At 39.0% G+C, this 19636-nt stretch overlaps 1 protein-coding gene across 1 annotated transcript in view; it reads left to right on the top strand.

Moving 5' to 3' along the window:
• The window catches only part of KAT6B (lysine acetyltransferase 6B), a 184173-nt gene that overhangs the window by 10880 nt on the left and 153657 nt on the right, over window positions 1-19636 (top strand). The window contains 2 exon segments of the mRNA XM_060111653.1: window positions 48-117; window positions 3774-4652. Coding sequence (XP_059967636.1) covers window positions 4032-4652 — 621 coding nt within the window. The 5' untranslated portion in view covers window positions 48-117; window positions 3774-4031.

The following is a 19636-nucleotide window of genomic DNA, read 5'->3' as shown; positions in this document are numbered from 1 at the left end:
ATGTCTTTAATGCCCAAATTAACATTTACATTTTTTTCTTTTGGCAGATTTGCCTGAAGATCTGGACAATCTTCTTTTTTGTCATGGACTGTTAAAACACTTGGAGTTCCAATTCTGGTATTTTCCCTTGTTTTATTATATTTTTAAGATATAAAATGTCAGTCTTGTTGAAATGTGTTGGTAATGGAGATGAACAATTCTTTTGATTGTGGTTAGGATTGTGGTAATAGCTTGTCATGAAGGTATATTTTAAGGGTTTATTAGTTATGAAATGTGTTTTGTTTTAATGTATGTTCATTTGCTTGTGTAACCAGAATTCCTGAAAGCAACTTCGCAATATTGGATACTTTTCTGTGACCTCTTTTCCTGCTTCCTGCAGTTGTATTTTGTGCAATCAAATTAAATTAGTTGGTTCATCCTGAATAAATGATGAAAGATGAAATAATTATTTGGACATGGTGAAATGTCTTCTAATGAAATTTTGCCCCGAACCATTTTACTTTGGAAAGATCAGCTTCCTGTTTTAAACTTACTAAAGCAGAGTGATTCCTGTGTTCTATCGTGAAAGTGGTTGCACTATGAAAGCCAATGATTTCATTCCTAAACACACCGTGTTCCAAGTCTAACAGTCAGTAATTTATATAATGACACAAAGGGGAGTGCTTATGAGATTTGCAGATGACATAGATGACAGAATCAAGATTCAAAACGATTTTTAACAAGTTGGAAGACAGACTCAAACCAACAAGATGTACTTGAACTGTGATAAAATTTAAAAATCCCAGCATTTAAATTTGCATAAGGAAGAGAATGAAAAGACTCGGCTTGACAGAATTTTTGAAAGAATATCTGGGATTTTTAGTTGGACTACCTGCTTGGCATGAGCCAGTTGTATGGCAGGCCTGGTAAGGAAGTTCATGTTACCTTGGGTTGCATTTATAATTGGATAATGCCTGGAATGCCAGATTTTAAGATGGGCATTAGCCAGACTAATGAGTGACCAAGAGGAGGAGGTGCTTGGAAACGTGTGATAATGTGGGCATGTTAAGGAACTGGGATATGAGTGGTCCAAGATGGGGCTGGAGGTAGAATGGGATTTGATTGTAGCAGTTTTCAAAAGATATTTGTTTCCAAGTATATGAAGGCTCCTCATATTAAAGAATTTCTTGAGATTGTTCCAGGGGAACTAGGACTAGCAGGTAGAAGTTATGGGAAGGCAGATTTTGGCTCCTGTGAGCAAGAAATATATTACAGTTAGAGCTGTCCAACAGTGGCATGAGCTGTCTTAAGAAGTGACAAATTCTTAATCACTGGAAGTATTTTGAGACTTTATGGCCTATCTGTTGGGGATATTGAAAAAGGGATCTTTTACTGTTTAACTAGAGGTTGGACTGGATAACCTCGAAGGTCCCTGTAGCCCCAAGTTTTCTAAATCTGAGGGGAGAAAAGTGGAGTGAACCTACAGCTTACTGATTGCAAAAAGGACAATCCTTTTAAATTGCCTCTTTCAAGCTGACTGAACTAGTATAGTTCAATGGCCTAATTGTTTTCAGCAACAGAATATTTGAGAGCAAATGTTAAATTCTTCAGTGTATCTGGCTAAAGTTTTGAGGAAAGACATTATTTTCCCCTTTGAGGTACATTAAATGTAAGTAAACAATCAGAGATCACTTTAATTTTATATTTTATGAGACATTTTTCAGAGTGTGTAGACAATGTATTGGATGGAAGTGATGATAGCTACTATATACTGAATATTAGATACTATGTTCACTTAATTCTCTCAACAATCCTGGGAGGGATATACTGTTATTTCCCTACAGATAAAGTGATGGAAATGTTAAGTCATTTTCCCAGGGTTTCTCCGCTAGACATTGGTAGGGCTGGCGTGCATACTATTAGTCTAGTTGCAGAGGCAGAACTAGCTAGAGCAGGCAGTCGTGGCTCAGGTGAAGATAGCGCTGACTTAGACTTTAGAATAATGACATTTGAGCCTTGAGTCTACTACTGACTGTTATCCTGAGTGAGTTCCACCTTCCCCTGAGCCTCAGTTTACCCATTGAGTCATCCTGCAGATTACATGACAAGTTATACGCAAGCACATTCTGTAAACTTTAAACTATAAAAAAGAGTTAAGATGTGGATATTATCTGTGAAGAGCAAGGTTAGAGCCCAGATATGACCCAACTCCCAGGCCAGAATGCTTTGGCCTGGTGCTCTTGGCAGGTGTGCTCAATACCAGATTGGAGACCTAGGGGATTTTTGTGTATACCAGGAGGTTCTCAGAGAGCAGTATCACTCCCTACCTGGTATCAGATTTGTACAAACCTTGCTCAAATTGAGCAGTTTCATGAGCTAACTGGGTACTAAGACACCTAGAGTTTTCCATTGTCAAAAGGTGACTGGTTATGTTACTACATTAGTTTCAGTTTTCCAACCTGTGGGTTAGAGAATGTCACCAACCCTCTTCAAAGGTATGGGAAAACCTGATTCTGTAGAAATGGCTCAATGGGAAATTTTCTTACTTTTGAGACTTGGGAAATAGAATGTTTAGCTGAAATAGAAGAATCAGGATCATTGCTTTTTTTTTTTTTTTTTTTTTTTTTTTTTGGCTGCACCGCACATCTTGCGGCATCTTAGTTCCCCGACCAGGGCTAGGGATCAAACCCAACCCTACCTCATGCAGTGGAAGTGCAGAGTTCTAACCACTGGACTGCCAGGGAATGCCCTCTTTTTTTTTAAAATGATTAAATACATTTATTAATTTCTTTAACTTGGTCAAAAGTATCCATCAAAAATTTTCAGCAAGCATCATTTTAAATGGTGAAATGTTAGCACTCTTTCCTTTAAAATCAGTAAAGGATGAAGATAATCATGATCACTACTGCACTTCAACATTGTGCTGAATGTACTGATCAGTAAGACAAGAAAAAAACATCATTCTAAATGGTGACTCTACATTTTTTACACTAAGTTTAGGAACAAGACAGAAATGCCTACAATTACTATTATAGTTGACATTTTTTTGAGGTTTAGCAAGTGGAGGAAGACAACAACATAAAGCAATCAGTATAATTATTGGAAGAGAAGTAACAATATAATTGTATACTTAGAAAAACCAATAGAAAAACAGTTACTAGAATTAATGAGCTATTTTGGTAAGATGACTAAATACAAATCAAACATTAAAGAAATAGCTTTTCTATGTTAGCAATAACCAGAACGAAATGGATATTAGTAGCATATTCCACTTACAATAGTGACAAAAGTATAAAATATTTAGAAATAGTTTAATACAAAAGGTATAGAATCTATATAAAAACAAAACACTACAAAATCTCTCCCTCTTTTTTTTAAATTTCAGATTTTTTGAAGTAAGTTTAATGTACTTCCATCAAATTTTTTGCATCATAGACTTATTCTTTGATGTTGATTTTATGTTTATAGTAGACATATATCTTGAACCACTGTCATGTAATTTTATTAATTTCAATAAAGGTTATCCATTAAATATATAGCTTAGACGTGGTCTCTTAAATGCCCGATGAATAACTCATATAAATAATGTGTAAAATCCTAAAAGAAATTCCTTCTCAGACTGTGACCCAGTTTCTGGTTGGCAAATATAGTCGCTCTGGCTTTGTTACATAATACCTGCCTGTCATTACTTCTGTGGTCATTTTGCATCTGAAAAGGTAATACTAAAGAGTCTTTTAATTTATTTTTGGAAGTTTCGTTATTAAGAGCCTTTCCCCCCTTTTTAATCCTTTAAGGTCTTGATTTCCTGTTTAAAGATGTTCTTCACGCGAATGCAGTTTTTCCTGTTGGTCAAATAAGACAACTATCAACATTGCCTGTTTGTCCTCTTTTTAATCTCTAAAGGATGGATGTTTGTAAGATGTTGCTTAATATGGTCTGGAATACTCTGGCCATTTGTTGAATTGTAAATGACCTTCAAATGTGCAAGTTCTGTTAAATACAAGGAGAACCTCTATGGGTAACTTTTGTATTGAAGAAGTCATTTGTCAACCATGGTAAAACTTGCAAACCCACTTTATACAGAGTGGATTCTTGAAGCTATACAGAAAATAAAAAAGCAAAAGCAAAGGCCCTCTGAAGAGAGAATCTGCCATGCAGTCAGCACTTCCCATGGGTTGGATAAGAAGACAGTCTCTGAACAGCTGGAACTCAGTGTTCAGGATGGCTCAGTTCTCAAAGTCACCAACAAAGGCCTTGCCTCCTATAAGGACCCAGACAACCCTGGGCGCTTTTCATCAGTTAAACCAGGCACTTTTCCTAAGTCAGCCAAGGGGTCTAGAGGATCATGTAATGATCTCCGCAATGTGGATTGGAATAAACTTCTGAGGAGAGCAATTGAAGGACTTGAGGAGCCCAGTGGCTCCTCCCTGAAGAACATAGAGAAGTATCTCAGAAGTCAAAGTGATCTCACAAGCACCACCACCAACCCAGCCTTTCAGCAGCGGCTGCGACTGGGGGCCAAACGTGCAGTGAACAATGGGAGGCTACTGAAAGACGGACCGCAATATAGGGTCAACTATGGAGGCTTAGATGGCAAAGGGGCTCCCAAATACCCCAGTGCTTTCCCATCGTCGCTCCCACCTGTCAGCCTTCTACCCCATGAGAAAGACCAGGTAAGTGCAGAGAGAATGTCAATACACTGTAAGTATTGCCCATTTGACTTGTACAGTTTCAGTTAAGTTTTATACGGACATAAGTTCTGAGTTAAGAACTTTATCATCCTTTACTGATAAAATAAAATGTTTTGCCTCAGAGCAGGCTTATATATTTTAAGAGGTATATATTGTTTTACAATATAAATTGTTCTATATTGTTTTACAACGTATTAAGGGCTTCCTCGCTGGTTGACTAAGAATTTAATGTGATGATTATGTGGTTTGTTTTTTAAACTATACTTGCTAATCCGTGGGTGCTTGAAGGGACCAGGATAGATAACGTTAATCTTCCTTCCTCAAGGCAGGATCATATATATTTAAAAAATCCAAGAAAGGCCATTATATGTTTTCCTCTTTTTAAATTATTATGTTTATTTTTTTATCTTTATGAGGTATAATTGATATATTTTTCCCTTTATTGTTATTTCAGAGAAGAAGAATCTATAGACTAATTATTTTAATACTGATAGTCTGTGCATTACTGGAACTGTTTTAATATGTGACCTAAATCCTGCCTGTTTCAATTTAAAGTCATTTGTTATTCACTTCTCAGCAGGTGAAAGTGAGTGTTTATTTTGTCTCATACTGTATTTTATAATCTTTGGTTTCTCTGAGCCTTCTGTCATTTCCATAATAGTTATACATATATGGAAGATTTCTCCTTAAGTTACTGCTACAATTTAAAGTCTTTGGTTAAGTAGGATTTTCCTTTGTTTTATTTCAAAGCTATTGAAATTACTGCCCAAACTAAAACCAAAACAGAGCAGTAGCAAATTGTTTATAAAGGTTTCGGCCCTCCAGTTTGGGGGCTTGTTGTCTGTCCTTTGGGTGAGTGGATGCATTGATAGCAGTTAACTTTACATCCTGTAAGCCATTACCCATTGTTGATAGAAAGGGTGGTGGTTGTATGTGCTAACTGCATTTTCAGAAGCGATGGAAACAGTGTTAGGAAAAGCTGTGCTCCTGATGACTTGTTTTTCCTCTTTGGATACTGTTGCCCATAAGATAGACCCTGCTTCCCTTCTTGCCTTAAGCTGATAGAGGCCCAGCTCTACAAACTGGGTGGGACCAGGTGATTTGCCTTTCCACAGACCAATCGAAACCCTAGAATTTCTTTCTTTTTCTTTTTTTTTAAATGTATTTTTTAATATCTTTATTTGAGTATAATTGCTTTACAATGGTGTGTTAGTTTCTACTGTATAACAAGGTGAATCAGCTATACATATACATATATCCCCATATCTCCGCCCTCTTGCATCTCCCTCCCACCCTCCCTATCCCACCCCTCTAGGTGGTCACAAAGCACCAAGCTGATCTCCCTGTGCTATGTGGCTGCTTCCCACTAGCTATCGATTTTACATTTGGTAGTGTATATATGTCCATGCCACTCTCTCACTTCGTCCCAGCTTACCCTTCCCCCTCCCCATATCCTCAAGTCCATTCTCTACATCTGCATCTTTATTCTTGTCCTGCCCCTAGGTTCTTCAGAACCTTTTTTTTTTTTTTAAAGATTCCATATATATGTGTTAGCATACAGTATTTGTTTTTCTCTTTCTGACTGACTTCACTCTGTATGACAGACTCTAGGTCCATCCACCTCACTACAAATAATTCAATTTCGTTTCTCTTTATGGCTGAGTAATATTCCATTATACGTGCCACATCTTCTTTATCCATTCACCTGTCAGTGGACACTTAGGTTGCTTCCATGTCCTGGCTATTGTAAATAGAACTGCAGTGAACATTGTGGTCCATGGCTCTTTTTGAATTATGGTTTTCTCTGGGTATATACCCAGTAGTGGGATTACTGGGTCATATGGTAGTTCTATTTTTAGTTTTTTAAGGAACCTCCATACTGTTCTCCATAGCGGCTGTATCAATTTACATTCCCACCAACAGTGTAAGAGGGTTCCCTTTTCTTCACACCCTCTCCAGCATTTATTGTTTGTAGATTTTTTTTTTTTTTTTTTTTTTTTTTTTTTTTGCGGTATGCGGGCCTCTCACTGTTGTGGCCTCCCCCGTTGTGGAGCACAGGCTCCGGACGCGCAGGCTCCGGACGCGCAGGCTCAGCGGCCATGGCTCACGGGCCCAGCCGCTCCGCGGCATATGGGATCTTCCCAGACCGGGGCACGAACCCGTATCCCCTGCATCGGCAGGCGGACTCTCAACCACTTGCGCCACCAGGGAGGCCCTGTTTGTAGATTTTTTGATGATGGCCATTGTGACCAATGTGAGGTGATACCTCATTGTAGTTTTGCTTTGCATTTCTCTAATGATTAGTGATGTTGAGCATCCTTTCATGTGTTTGTTGGCAACTGTATATCTTCTTTGGAGAAATGTCTATTTAGGTCTTCTGCCCATTTTTGGATTGGGTTGTTTGTTTTTTGATATTGAGCTGCATGAGCTGCTTGTATATTTTGGAGATTAATCCTTTGTCAATTGCTTCGTTTGCAAATATTTTCTCCCATTCTGAGGGTTGTCTTTTGGTCTTGTTTATGGTTTCCTTTGCTGTGCAAAAGCTTTTAAGTTTCATCAGGTCCCATTTGTTTATTTTTGTTTTATATGTATGTTTTGTTTATTTATTTACTTTTGGCTGCATTGGGTCTTGCTGCACGCGGGCTTTCTCTAGTTGCAGCAAGCAGGGGCTACTCTTCTTTGCTGTGTGCAGGCTTCTCATTGCAGTGGCTTCTCTTGTTGCAGAGCATGGGCTCTAGGCATGCGGGCTTCAGTAGTTGTGGCTCGTGGGCTCAGTAGCTGTGGCTCACAGGCTCTAGTGCACAGACTCAGTAGTTGTGGTGCACGGGCTTAATTGCTCTGCGGCATGTGATATCATCCCGGACTAGGGCTCGAACCCGTGTCCCCTGCATTGGCAGGTGGATTCTTAACCACTGTGCCACCAAGGAAGTCCCTCATTATATATTTTTAATTTATTTATTTATTTTTGGCTATGTTGGGTCTTTGTTGCTGCGCACGGGCTTTCTCTAGTTGCGGCGAGCGGGGGCTACCCTTTGCGGTGCTCGGGCTTCTCCTTGCGGTGGCTTCTCTTGTTGTGGAGCACGGGCTCTAGGCGCACGGGCTTCAGTAGTTGTGGCGCACAGGCTTAGTTGCTCCGCGGCATGTGGGATCTTCCCGGACCAGGGCTCGAACCTGTGTCCCCTGCATTGGCAGGTGGATTCTTAACCACTGCGCCACCAGGGAAGCCCTTAATATTTTTATAAAAGCTTATGCCATGAGGAAATTCCTTAAGGGAATATAGAGCCATTTCTTGATGGCTTTGGATATCTGTTTTAAATATATATAAATTACTCTAAGGTATATTAAAGTTTTATAATTATCAGGTGCATGGACTAATTCAGGCAGCTTTAGGCAATTTAATAGCATGTTTTAATAATTTTGTGGTCCAGGGGAGTATCAACTTGTGATAGAGGAATCACTACAGATTTTCCACAGTCCCTTTCCTATCCTTCTCTTTAACCTTGCCCATCATTTCTTGACGTCCTTATATTTTTTTCATACAGCATCTATACAGAAGTATTTTTAGTCTAAAGGAAGACTCATGTCTGAAAGTGTCTAGAATTGAGAACAGAGTGATTTATTGCTTAGCATGCAGTTGTTCCTGCTCTTTTTATGATGCTGATCTTTAAATTGTCCAGTTAGCGTCATCATATAACAAGGAAAGCTGAGAAAATATGTCCTAGAATTTTTATTTGATGAAATTTAGGGATTAGTTGTGTTGAGTAATCATAATCTAATTTTTAAAAAAGGACAAATAAACATAAATGAAAATCAGATTGTCGATTTGGCCAGAATGTATTGTACTGTTTCTATTGTATATTACAATAGCCTTTTCCCTTGAAAAATGTAATAAAAAGGACATCAGAATATATTGCCCTTTGAGATTACAAGGGGTAAATAGTTTAATACCCTGTAAACTTTCTAGGTCAATGTAATAGAAATTCTTAACCTGGGTCCATGAATGAGTTTGGGGTAGGTGGGCTAACAAATCCCCTGAAATAGAACAGTCGTTTGTATCCACACGTTTTCCTAGGTTCAGGGTCTATAGTTTTTATCAGATTTTCCAAGGAATCTAAAGTGTCAAAGACCAATGTGAACATTTTTGTACTGTAGAAAATATTTTGAGCTTCTTATACTAAAACCATATATGTATGCTGATTGTTGGCTTTTGATTATTCTTGCTTCAGCTGTTGAACTTGGATCTATATGTAGATTAGTTGTACTATAGCTTCGTGTATATAGGACTTGTTCGCATATCTTTGAAAGGCAGATTATCATTGTTCTCGATGTGCTAGAGGTCTGTAAAATTCATATTGTGGGAGGACATTTATGATATAAATGGCCACTGTACAGAGACGAAGTCATTCAATCGCAATTAGCCAACTAATGTCTTTCAAGAAGCTGTTATTCTGGTTACCTTTGTTGAACAGTTTAATTGTAAAAAAGAAAATAAAAATGGTAAAAATAATAACATTTCTTAAGTGTTAAAATGCTGGCACTATTCCAAGTGCCTTACATTTATTGTCTCCTTATCACAATAACTGTGAGGGCCATGGATTATTATCCTTATTTTATAGATGAAAAACTGAGGCTCAAAGCCTAAGCAGTTTGTCCAAGGTCACTTTCCGAGCTGGTGCGTGGTGAAGCCAAGATTCTAATGAAACGGTCTGACTCCAGACCTCTTTACCAGTGGGCTGTATACTTGGTCAACAGGGGTGGCTTTTCATTAACAGTGAAAGTATCTCTTCCAGTTCCTCAAATGCTTAGAAGCAGTTGTCCCCCAACAAATAGATTTCTGGCATTTTAAATTTGGTAGTTGCAATGAACTTAGTACAGTTTTTAAAGCAGGCACTATTTATAATATTAGCAGTATGGGAAAGCAGTAGGGAAAATAGTAAATCTGTGTCTAATTAAATGTAACATCATCATCACTCTTATGCATGACTGCTAGGAGGAATACAATGCAAGTTAAAAGAGAAGAGCTCCTTCCTTTCTGAAATGTAATTGCACATCTTCTGATAGTCTAGAATTCAAACTGGATATTACCATACTGGCTCCTTAGCATAACTTCTTTGTATTTATTTAAGAAAGCTCTCTTTGGTGAGGTGATATGGAAATGAATTAAACCACTGAAGATAAAACTTTATCTTTGACTTGGTGAGGGAACTCCTAAAGGGGATAGTATTAGTGTTTCTCATTAAAAATGGTAAAGCTCAATTAGGTCAGATTATGAGGACTTTGGAAAGTCAGATATTCTAAGACAGACTTCAGTTATTACTATACATTTTGTAGCATTAAGATTCCATTTGAACATTTGGGCTTTCGCATTTTTATAAAATCAGTTTGGTTCAATTTTAAACATTCCTTGGTATTTTACTTTATTGGGAATATCTTCCTAAAATTTATTAAGTGTCAAATCTTGGTATGTTTTTAGTGCAGTGCATAATATGGGAACTCTCATTCTAGGCAGCTATAGTTGGAAAGAGAGACACTTCTAATACCAGGTAGGGCTTTTGATGTTTTTTTCTTGAAGAAATGAAATAACTGTATTACAATCTTATGAAAAACCTTCTAATGTAATTACCACAACGATACTGTCAATAAGAAAAAAATAAAAATGAGTTTCAGAAGGCACACAGATGATCAGAAATGGGGCTGAGAGACAGAACTATATTAAAAATCACTTTTCATGGTCTTGGCCTGTTCAGTTGTTTATTCTATTTGTCCCCCACCTCCTTTTAGGGAGATATTTTATTAGGGTTTTTGGTGGGGTAATTAGTATGAAATATTTCCATGAATAGAAGATTAATGTACATCCTACATCAGTTTCTCGTGTTGTGTAAATGGCGTAATTTAAAGAACTTTATTTTTACGGACTTCCCTGGTGGCGCAGTGGTTAAGAATCGCCTGCCAATGCAGGGGACACGCGTTCAAGCCCTGGTCCAGGAAGATCCCACATGCCGCAGAGCAACCAAGCCCCTGCGCCACAACTACTGAGCCTGCGCTCTAGATCCCACGAGCCACAACTACCGAAGGCCGTGGGCCTAGAGCCCATGCTCCGCAACAAGAGAAGCCACCGCAATGAGAAGCCTGCGTACCGCAAGGAAGAGTAGCCCCTGCTCACCACAACTAGAAAAGCCCGCATGCAGCAACAAAGACCCAACACAGCCAAAAATAAATAAAATAAAAAGTAGATAAATTAAAAAAAGAAAGAACTTTATTTTTAGATTTTCTTTTCTTCAGTTTTCTCCCTGCCCTAGAGAGACCCTCCTCATCCCCCTCTGGAACTTTTCCAATCTCCCGTACTTTGTGAAGGACCATTCACTAGTCCATATTGTTCTATGATGTGGCAGGCTTCCAGAAATCTCTCAGCCCTAGGAGAACTGTTCATGGTCTCAGACAACTCTGGATCTTTTTGACAGAAATGTGTGTATTTTTTATCTGCTAATTATAGAGTCCAAATGACCTCCTCTCTGTTGTCCTTCTCAGTTCTCCTTTGAATTGGTGTCCTTTGTATTGCAAATGTCACATTTCTCAAAGAGTGCTTAGTTGTGTGCATTAGTTGTGTGCATTCGACTGAAAGTTGAATAAAAGCCTAAATACGGCAGAATACACTCTTCCGTATTCTGTAACCTGAATTTTGGGATCAGTATGAATGAAAGTTGGTTTTAGAATGACTGAAGTCGGACAGAAACCTATTATAGAATGTGAATGACTAGGTGAATCCATAGTGCTGTTCCAGGGTCAGGGAAGGAAAAGGATTGTGTTATGTTGTTCCTATGGGTAAGCTTCAGAAGTTCTTCAAAATAGCACTAGGACTGCTTTTGTGAGCAGATGGTACCAGTTGCTGGTACCAGGTGTTGTTGAGAGAGCCCTCAGATTGTCTAAGACTAGTCAGTTGGGTCAAGGGAAGGATGTGTCTTTCTCTCGCACTCAGAGGAGTGACAGCACATTCCACTTTTGAGCTTTTATCAAGATGGGACTTGTCTAGACTTCTAATGAAATAGGTTTCAGGAAAAATAGAAACATTATGTCAGAGGATTTTGGACTCTTAAAATGAGTGTTAAGTATTCTTTTTAACTCTTTGGATCTTAGATATGTTTGACATTATAGCTGCCTTTTCCTGACCTTGACATGAATGATACATAGAGCAGTCTATTTTTGATTTCCTAATGGTATTTTCTTCCAAGCATTAAGGATGCCAAGGGTGTAATTTTGGATATTTTCAGCAGCTTTCAGGAATTTACTGTTGTGTTCCTTATACCTATTTGGATTATAACAGCTGTATTTGTTATACTTTGAGTGCTAAGAAAAATCTGTATTTTGTAGCTTTGAAGTTATTTAACAGTTAAGTGTTGTTTGCTGATTTATTCTGACCATATCTTGGATGGCTAAGATTTTTATTCATCCTTTCCTTTCAAACTTTATTTAATAAGTAGTACATTTTAGGGCTTCCCAGGTGGCGCAGTGGTTGAGAGTCTGCCTGCCGATGCAGGGGACACGGGTTTGTGCCCCGGTCCGGGAAGATCCCACATGCCGCGGAGCGGCTGGGCCCGCGCATCTGGAGCCTGTGCTCCGCAACAGGAGAGGCCATGGCAGTGAGAGGCCCGCGTACCGCAATAAATAAATACATAAATAAATAGTACATTTTAGTGTTTCTTAGAACGAAGGTCTATATTCTTTTTATATATTTTATCTTTGTGATGTAAAAAGAATACACGAGAAAATGTGATTGTTTTATCACTGCAATAGCAAATTTCGATTGGAAAATTCATGACTTTTTGTTTTGTTTATAAACTTAATTTTCTTGGCCTATACATTAAACTACAGTAGATTTGATTAAACTGTTCTTCTCTAGTTACACCAGCATTTCACATGTGAATCTGCATCTTCTCAGGTACTCTGATCTCTCCAGTCTATTAATGTTTCTGAGTACATAAACATCAATTAGCTCACTAAATTAAAGTTTGCAAATGAGTCAGCCATGTAATTTGTGACATTTTCATTTAGCAGCACCATGAGGAAAGTGTGTTTTTGTTTGTGTGTGGGTACTCTTATCTCACTATCTTCAGGTGGTGATGGGGAGTTTATAGAAGTAAGAGAAGGAGGCCTGGCAGGGCTCATTGTGAAATGCCAGTCACTGTTATCATGCTTATGCTTAGGACTGGACTGCTTTCCCAGAGAAGTCTCTAGGAGTTGCAAACTGTGTACTGTTGTTCTTCCTTTTATAAGCGAACCTTTTAATTAGCAGGATATTAACGGTAGAGTGTAACTTTTTTTTTTTGCTTTGTTTTGTGAAATGTAATACATTGAAAGCGCTGCGAAGTGAACTATATAGGCAGAGTTCTAGAGTAAATGATATTAGGTTTAAACTGTGAGGCTGGTTTCTTCAAAGATACAAAATAAATACTAATCAGTGGTCTAAGCAAAATCCAGGAAGGATTTGTGTTAATTTGACAAGTGGGTTTAGAATTCTTTAGCCATTATTTTTTAGAAACCAGCTTTGTTCGTACATCCTTTCTCTAATTTGCTTCACTTTTGATCTTTGATAAAACCAGCTGCAATTTTGTTTCATTAACAAACTTAACTGGTTAACAGATGTTTGTTTTGGCTTGATTGTATCCTTTCTATTAGAAACAGCATAAGCATACATAGAAACCATGCTGGGCCTTTTCCTGTCTGTAGCTAGACAGGCATTTCAGAAGAGCAACTTAATTTTATTTACAAGTTCAATTTTTGTTCCTCTGTTGTATTATAGTAGGTATACAAACATTTTAGCTCTTGTTCCTCCTGTCAGGGAGGTCTTTTGTTCCTAATCCTCCATCTGGTAGTCCAGTACCACCCCACCCCACCCCCTTTTTCTTTTAGCATTCCAAAATCTCAGCATGCAGAAAAAGGTATTGCAGAATAGGTAATTTAGATATCAGTGACTCTTCCACAGTTCAAGGGAGGGAATGGAACTAGCCTGGTAAATTTAGATAATTTCTTCCATCTTCTTTGATGTTGGGAAGCTGCCATATGGAGAGCAATGAGGCCTACAGGAAGGAGGTGAGCCTTGGTCTGGGCTGCCTGTGATACTCACAGTGGTGTGGGCTGGGAGCCAGAGGCCGCGCTTGAATGTGTCTGTAGTAGTTTCTGATGCCGCCAGTTTTGATTTTTGTCCATGGTTGACTGCCATGCTTGTGACCGTCTCAGATCATAAATGCGGATGATGGAGTTCAAGAAAACAGAGAGTAAAGATTATATGGGGTAAGAGAAACAATAATAAGAGAAGCAAAGAGTGCTCAAACTAAAATCTGGTAATAAGGACATGAAATGATGATTCTTGTTTGATATTTGATCAACTCATTTCCCAAACCAGTATTTTAATATCACGTACAAGCTTCTACCTTATATCGAAGCCCAACTACAGCTATTGAGCCTTGAGATGTGAGTGAAGCAGCAGAACACAGAATCTGCTAGTGGAAGAGTGTGGGCAGTTTGAAGAATATAAGCTGTTCCAGCTACAGTACTGGCAGGGTGTGAGGAGACTGGGAAAAGCAGGCAGTGGTGGGAGCCAGGAAGACGATTCCCCCTTAACTTTGTATTTACGAAATTGCAATACTGCAGAAAACTTGAAAGAATAGTGCAATAAGTGCTATATTTCTTTCACTAGATTCACTGATTTTTAACATTTTTCCACATTTGTTCTTTCTCTCCCGTGTGTGTGTGTGTGTTTGTGTGTGTGTATACACACATACATACACATTCACACTTTTTGGCTGAACTGTTTGAAAATGATAGCAAACATTATGATATTAAATTATAATAATTATATATCAAGGAACATTCTCCTGTATAACCACAATACTTTTATCTCATGTAAGAAATTCAACAGTGAAACAAGAGTGTTTTATCTAATAGATAGTCCGTATTTCTTCAAATGGACCCAAAATGTCGTTTATAACTTTTGTTTTTCAGCTAGGATCCAGTTAAGAATCTTGCATCACATTTAGTTGTCATGTCTCCTTTAATAGGGAACCGTTTTTCCTCTTTTTTTACTTCTTCTGTCAGTGACAGTTTTGAAGAGTCTAAGCCAGTTGTTTTGTAGGATGTCCCACAATTAGTGTTTGTCTGATTAGGTCCTCATGATTAGGTTCAGAGTAAACATTTTCAGCAAGAATACTGCATGGGTCATGTGTATTTCCTTTTTTGTCACATCCTTTCAGGTTGTCTTGTTATTGGCAGTGCTTATTTGATTAGTTGGTTAAGGTGGTGTCTGCCAGATCTCTCTTTATAAAGGCACCTTTTTCGTTTTGCAGTGAATAAGTAATTTGTACAGTGATACTTTGAGACTGTGTGAATAACCTTTCATCCTTTGTATATTAGTTTTCTATTACTTGCTGTGACAAATTACCACAAACTTAGTGACTTAAAACACTGCAGATTTATTGTCTTCCAGTTCTGTAGGTTGGAAGCCCAACATGGGTCTCATAGGGTTGAGATCAAGGTGTCAGTAGGACTGTGCTCCTTTCTGGAGGCTCTAGGGGAGAATCTGTTTCTTCACCTTTTCCAGCTTCTACAGCCTGTCTGCATTTCTTGGCTCATGGCCCCCTCCCTCTGCCTTCTAAGCCAGCACATCCCACTTCTGACCATTTTATCATAGTTACTTCTTTCTGTGACCAACCACCTGGGCAGCTTTTCAAGGATTCATGTGGTTAGATTGGGGCCACTTACATAATCCAGGGTAATCTCCCCATCGCTAAGTCTTTAACTTAATCACAGCTATAAAGGTCATTTTGCCATGTAAGGTGACAGATGGACAGGTTCTTGGCATTAGGGAGTGGATATTTGGGTGTGGGGGGGTGGCATTATTCTGCCTGCCACACAGTGGTTTCAGTATCCTCACCTAAATCAGTTTTTGCACTAGAGGTTGCAAGTCTTTGAAGGTTTTGGAGCTATAGTGTAATCACATGGTCTAAGTCTGCTTGGAAAGGAATGAATCACAATTTATGGGAGTAATGCTAGCTGAAGGCTGGGAGTCAGGCAGCCTGGGTTCTAGGTCTGGTGGTACATCCTGAATCATTTCCACGAGGGCAGAAACAGGGGCTGCCTCCCACTTCCACTTAGTGTTTCTTTCTTTTTTTTTTTTTTTTTTTTTTTGCGGTATGCGGGCCTCTCACTGTTGTGGCCTCTCCCGTTGCGGAGCACAGGCTCCGGATGCGCAGGCCCAGCGGCCATGGCTCACGGGCCCAGCCGCTCCGCGGCATATGGGATCCTCCCAGACCGGGGCACGAACCCGTATCCCCTGCATCGACAGGCGGACTCTCAACCACTGCGCCACCAGGGAGGCCCCACTTAGTATTTCTTTACTCCGGAGTCAAAGAACTGAAGAATGGATTTGGCAGTAATAGCTTGAGAGTTTTTAACAATAGGAGTTTGGATATCCAAAACATTTTCTAACAAGTACATTTAAAGTGGTAGACAAGGATCTCTCATTTAAATGCCCAGAGAGTGCATGAAGATATGTAAAACAACTTAATAAGAGAGGCTCTTCGGTGACGTTTTGAAGACTAAGTAACATCTGAAGAATTTTATGTCTGTTATTTAAATTTGAATCCTCAGAGAACTCTGAACAGGCCAAAAAAGAAAGTGACTTATTTGAAAAAGAATAATATCATTGTCACAGTGTTATATGTCAGTTATACTTCAATAAAGTTGGGAAAAAAAGAAAAATATCATGCAGTTGGATGTATATTATATTCTTTTAGTTCTTAGTAAAAACTTGGAAAAAAAATCACATCAAAATTCACAAAGGCAGTTAACCTTAACAATTCTTCATTTCCTTTCATTCCACAGTGTTTTAGTAGAATTTTCTGCAGCAGCTGCAGTTAGTTGGAATGCCTTGGTAATACTGGCTGTTCCAGTTGGTAAAGAATAACTGTTTAGTTATCAGCCTGTAAATGTGCTTTCTAGAGCTGATAAAAAAAGATGATCTTCTCATCTGATGAGCTCTGACACTATAAACCTCCCTTCCAACTTATCTCATTTTTCCACCAGCTACTGAAATATAATAAGATGCCAACAATCACATCCTCACAAAGCATTTATACCAACTTATATAAAATCATCTCTGCATTGGAAAATTGTGTAATATCTTGATTTCAATTTAACATAGCATATTGGTTAGCAATAAATCTTGCTAGGGTAGGAACAAAAGCCTACAGGCGGTTTTGATCAGGGGCAAATTATATGTATTTTTCCAGTTTCTAAAAATTTCAGAGCAAAATGAAATAAACATCACCATGTATCTTGCAGTAAGTGCCTTGACTCTCCTGAAATGTGCGATTTGTGCCTGTTACTATTTCAGTTCTCAATTCTGTCTGTGATACACAAGAGCAAAAGAACATGGTTAAAAACTTGTACCTTGTAAAGTATGCATAATAAGCAGTTCATATTAGATTTGAAGGCTCTAGAGAAAATATGCAAGAAGATATTAGTATTAAATACTTAGTGCTTACTATGTACCAGGTAAAGTTCTAAGTATTTAACATATACAAAATAATTTTACATGAACCCTGAGAGATAAATACTGTTACTGATGGAATTTTACAGATGAAGAAACAGGCAGAGATGGTACCTTGCCCAAGAGAACACAGGAAGTGTCAGAGCTGGTGTTTCAGTCTGGTGCACAGGTTGGAGTACAGCCACTTGATCACCTTCTAGACCTCTCATTTATTTGGATGGAATCCAAATGTATCTATTGAATTCTTTTTTTTTTCTTAGTATTTATTTATCTGGCTGCGCCAGGTCTTAGTTGCAGAATGTGGGATCTTCATTGCTGAGTACGGGATTCTTAGTTGTGGCATGTGGGCTCTTTTAGTTGTGGCATGCATGCAGGCTCTAGTTCCCTGACCAGGGATCAAACCTGGGCCCCCTGCATTGGGAGCGTGGAGTCTTAACCACTGGATCACTAGGGAAGCCCTCCTATTGAATTCTTTTTTTAAAAAAAATAAATTTACTTATTTATTTTTATTTTTGGCCGCATTGGGTCTTCATTGCTGCGTGCGGGCTTTCTCTAGTTGCAGTGAGCGGGTGCTACTCTTCGTTGAGGTGTGCAGGCTTCTCATTGCGGTGGCTTCTCTTGTTGTGGAGCACGGGCCCTAGGCCCGCGGGCTTCAATAGTTGTGGCACGTGGGCTCAGTAGTTGTGGCTCGCAGGCTCTAGAGCGCAGGCTCAGTAGTTGTGGCACACGGGCTTAGTTGCTCCGTGGCATGTAGGATCTTCCCAGACCAGGGCTCAAACCCATGTCCCCTGCATTGGCAGGTGGATTAACCACTGTACCACCAGGGAAGCCCCTACTGAATTCTTATAACATATAAAGCTCTGTACTAGGCACTATAAAAGTTACAAAATATAAGCCATATTTAAATTGTAGTTAGGATTACCAGTTGAAACATGCCAAGACATTCATTTTCACAGTGACTGAAAATTTATTTTCTTTAGGAATGAGTAACAACATTTTATATATTGCTTACTGTGAGTCAGACACTACTTAAACTGCTTTAAGTATAGCAACTTGCCTGTGAGGTAGTACTTCTTTTTGTTCTTACACGGGAGGGGACTGAGGCACATGAGGTTGGAGGACTTGCCCAAAGTCACGTGGCTGTTGTATGGGGAGTGGAGCCAGGATTCAGGCCCAGGCGTCTTGGCTCCATAGTCTGTATGCTTAACCATTATGCTACACTACCTCATATTTTCCCTCATGAAGAAAAACTTCTTTTAAAGAAAATGTATTGAAAAGAGTTACACATTAGGTTCTTATAATGCTGGACCTCTAAGTGCCTTTTTAGTGTTTGTAATAGGAGTCGCTGAAAAGACTATTAAAATTTATAGTGTGACCTTATTTAAGGTGGCTTTTCCCAAATGACCTTCTGAGGTAGAAGGAAATGGTACTCTTTCAGATGTTAAGGATGCTAATAACGTTCTGAGTTCTAACTTCCCTGAGAAGTTCTGGAATTTAGCTTGCTTAGCCCACAGTTTCCCAAGATGATTTGATAATGGACCTTCTCCTCTCCCTTTCTCCTCACCCCTGACAGTAGCCATTCACTTACCTAGAAATCTTTACATTTGGTTAAACACAGTGCTGATGTCAGGTTATACTGTTAATTCCTCTCCTGTTTTCTCCCAAATACTCATCCCAAAGGAAACCACTGACTAACTGACTTAGGGTTTGTGCTTCAGAACAGAAAACCAAAAATCATCCCATTCATTTCTTGTCTCTGTTATGAATTAATGTAGTAGAACTGTTGTATCATAATTCTTCAACTGTAGGATAACATTTTAGAGGGGCAGGTGATCTTCAAGGTCACCAAGTTCAAGGGTTTCAAGCTGACATCCAAGGGCTCCTTTCAGTCGTTGTAAACCCTGAAATTGTATACAGAATGTTGGGCTTATATATTTATGAGTATTTTTCTGGAGGCTCTCTCCTCTCCCCTCCTTCAGCAGGTCGTTTGACTTAGGCCAGTGGTTCCCAGACTTTGCTGCACATTTGAATCATCTGAAGAGCTTTTAAAAATTCTGATGCCCAGACCATACGATGCCTGTTAATACAGAATGTCGGTGTGGGAGGCAGGCATTAGAACTTTTTCACATCTCTGGGAGATGCCAGTGTGCAGCAAAAGTTTGGGAATTGCTGCCCGAGGCTAACTTTCTTCTTTTATAGATGAGCAAACAGGGACTTTTGTGGTTCAGGAAACAGTCTAGATACGTTAACTGGACAGGGCCCTTGTTGTTGCTAAAAGAGACCTTAGAGATCATTCGAAAGGAGTATAAGGAGAAAGAGGCGCTGGGGGGCAGAATGCTTAGGTTCAAATCCTCACTTTTCCTCTGGGCAAGTAAGGTCTTTGTCTTGGTTTCCTCAGCTGACAAATGGAGATAATAAAAGC

Source organism: Mesoplodon densirostris, chromosome 1 (genome assembly GCF_025265405.1).
Source record: "Mesoplodon densirostris isolate mMesDen1 chromosome 1, mMesDen1 primary haplotype, whole genome shotgun sequence".
Taxonomy (NCBI): Eukaryota; Metazoa; Chordata; class Mammalia; order Artiodactyla; family Ziphiidae; genus Mesoplodon; species Mesoplodon densirostris.
The sequence above is the reverse complement of the archived record's forward strand: the minus strand, read 5'-3'. Positions and strand labels throughout refer to the sequence as shown.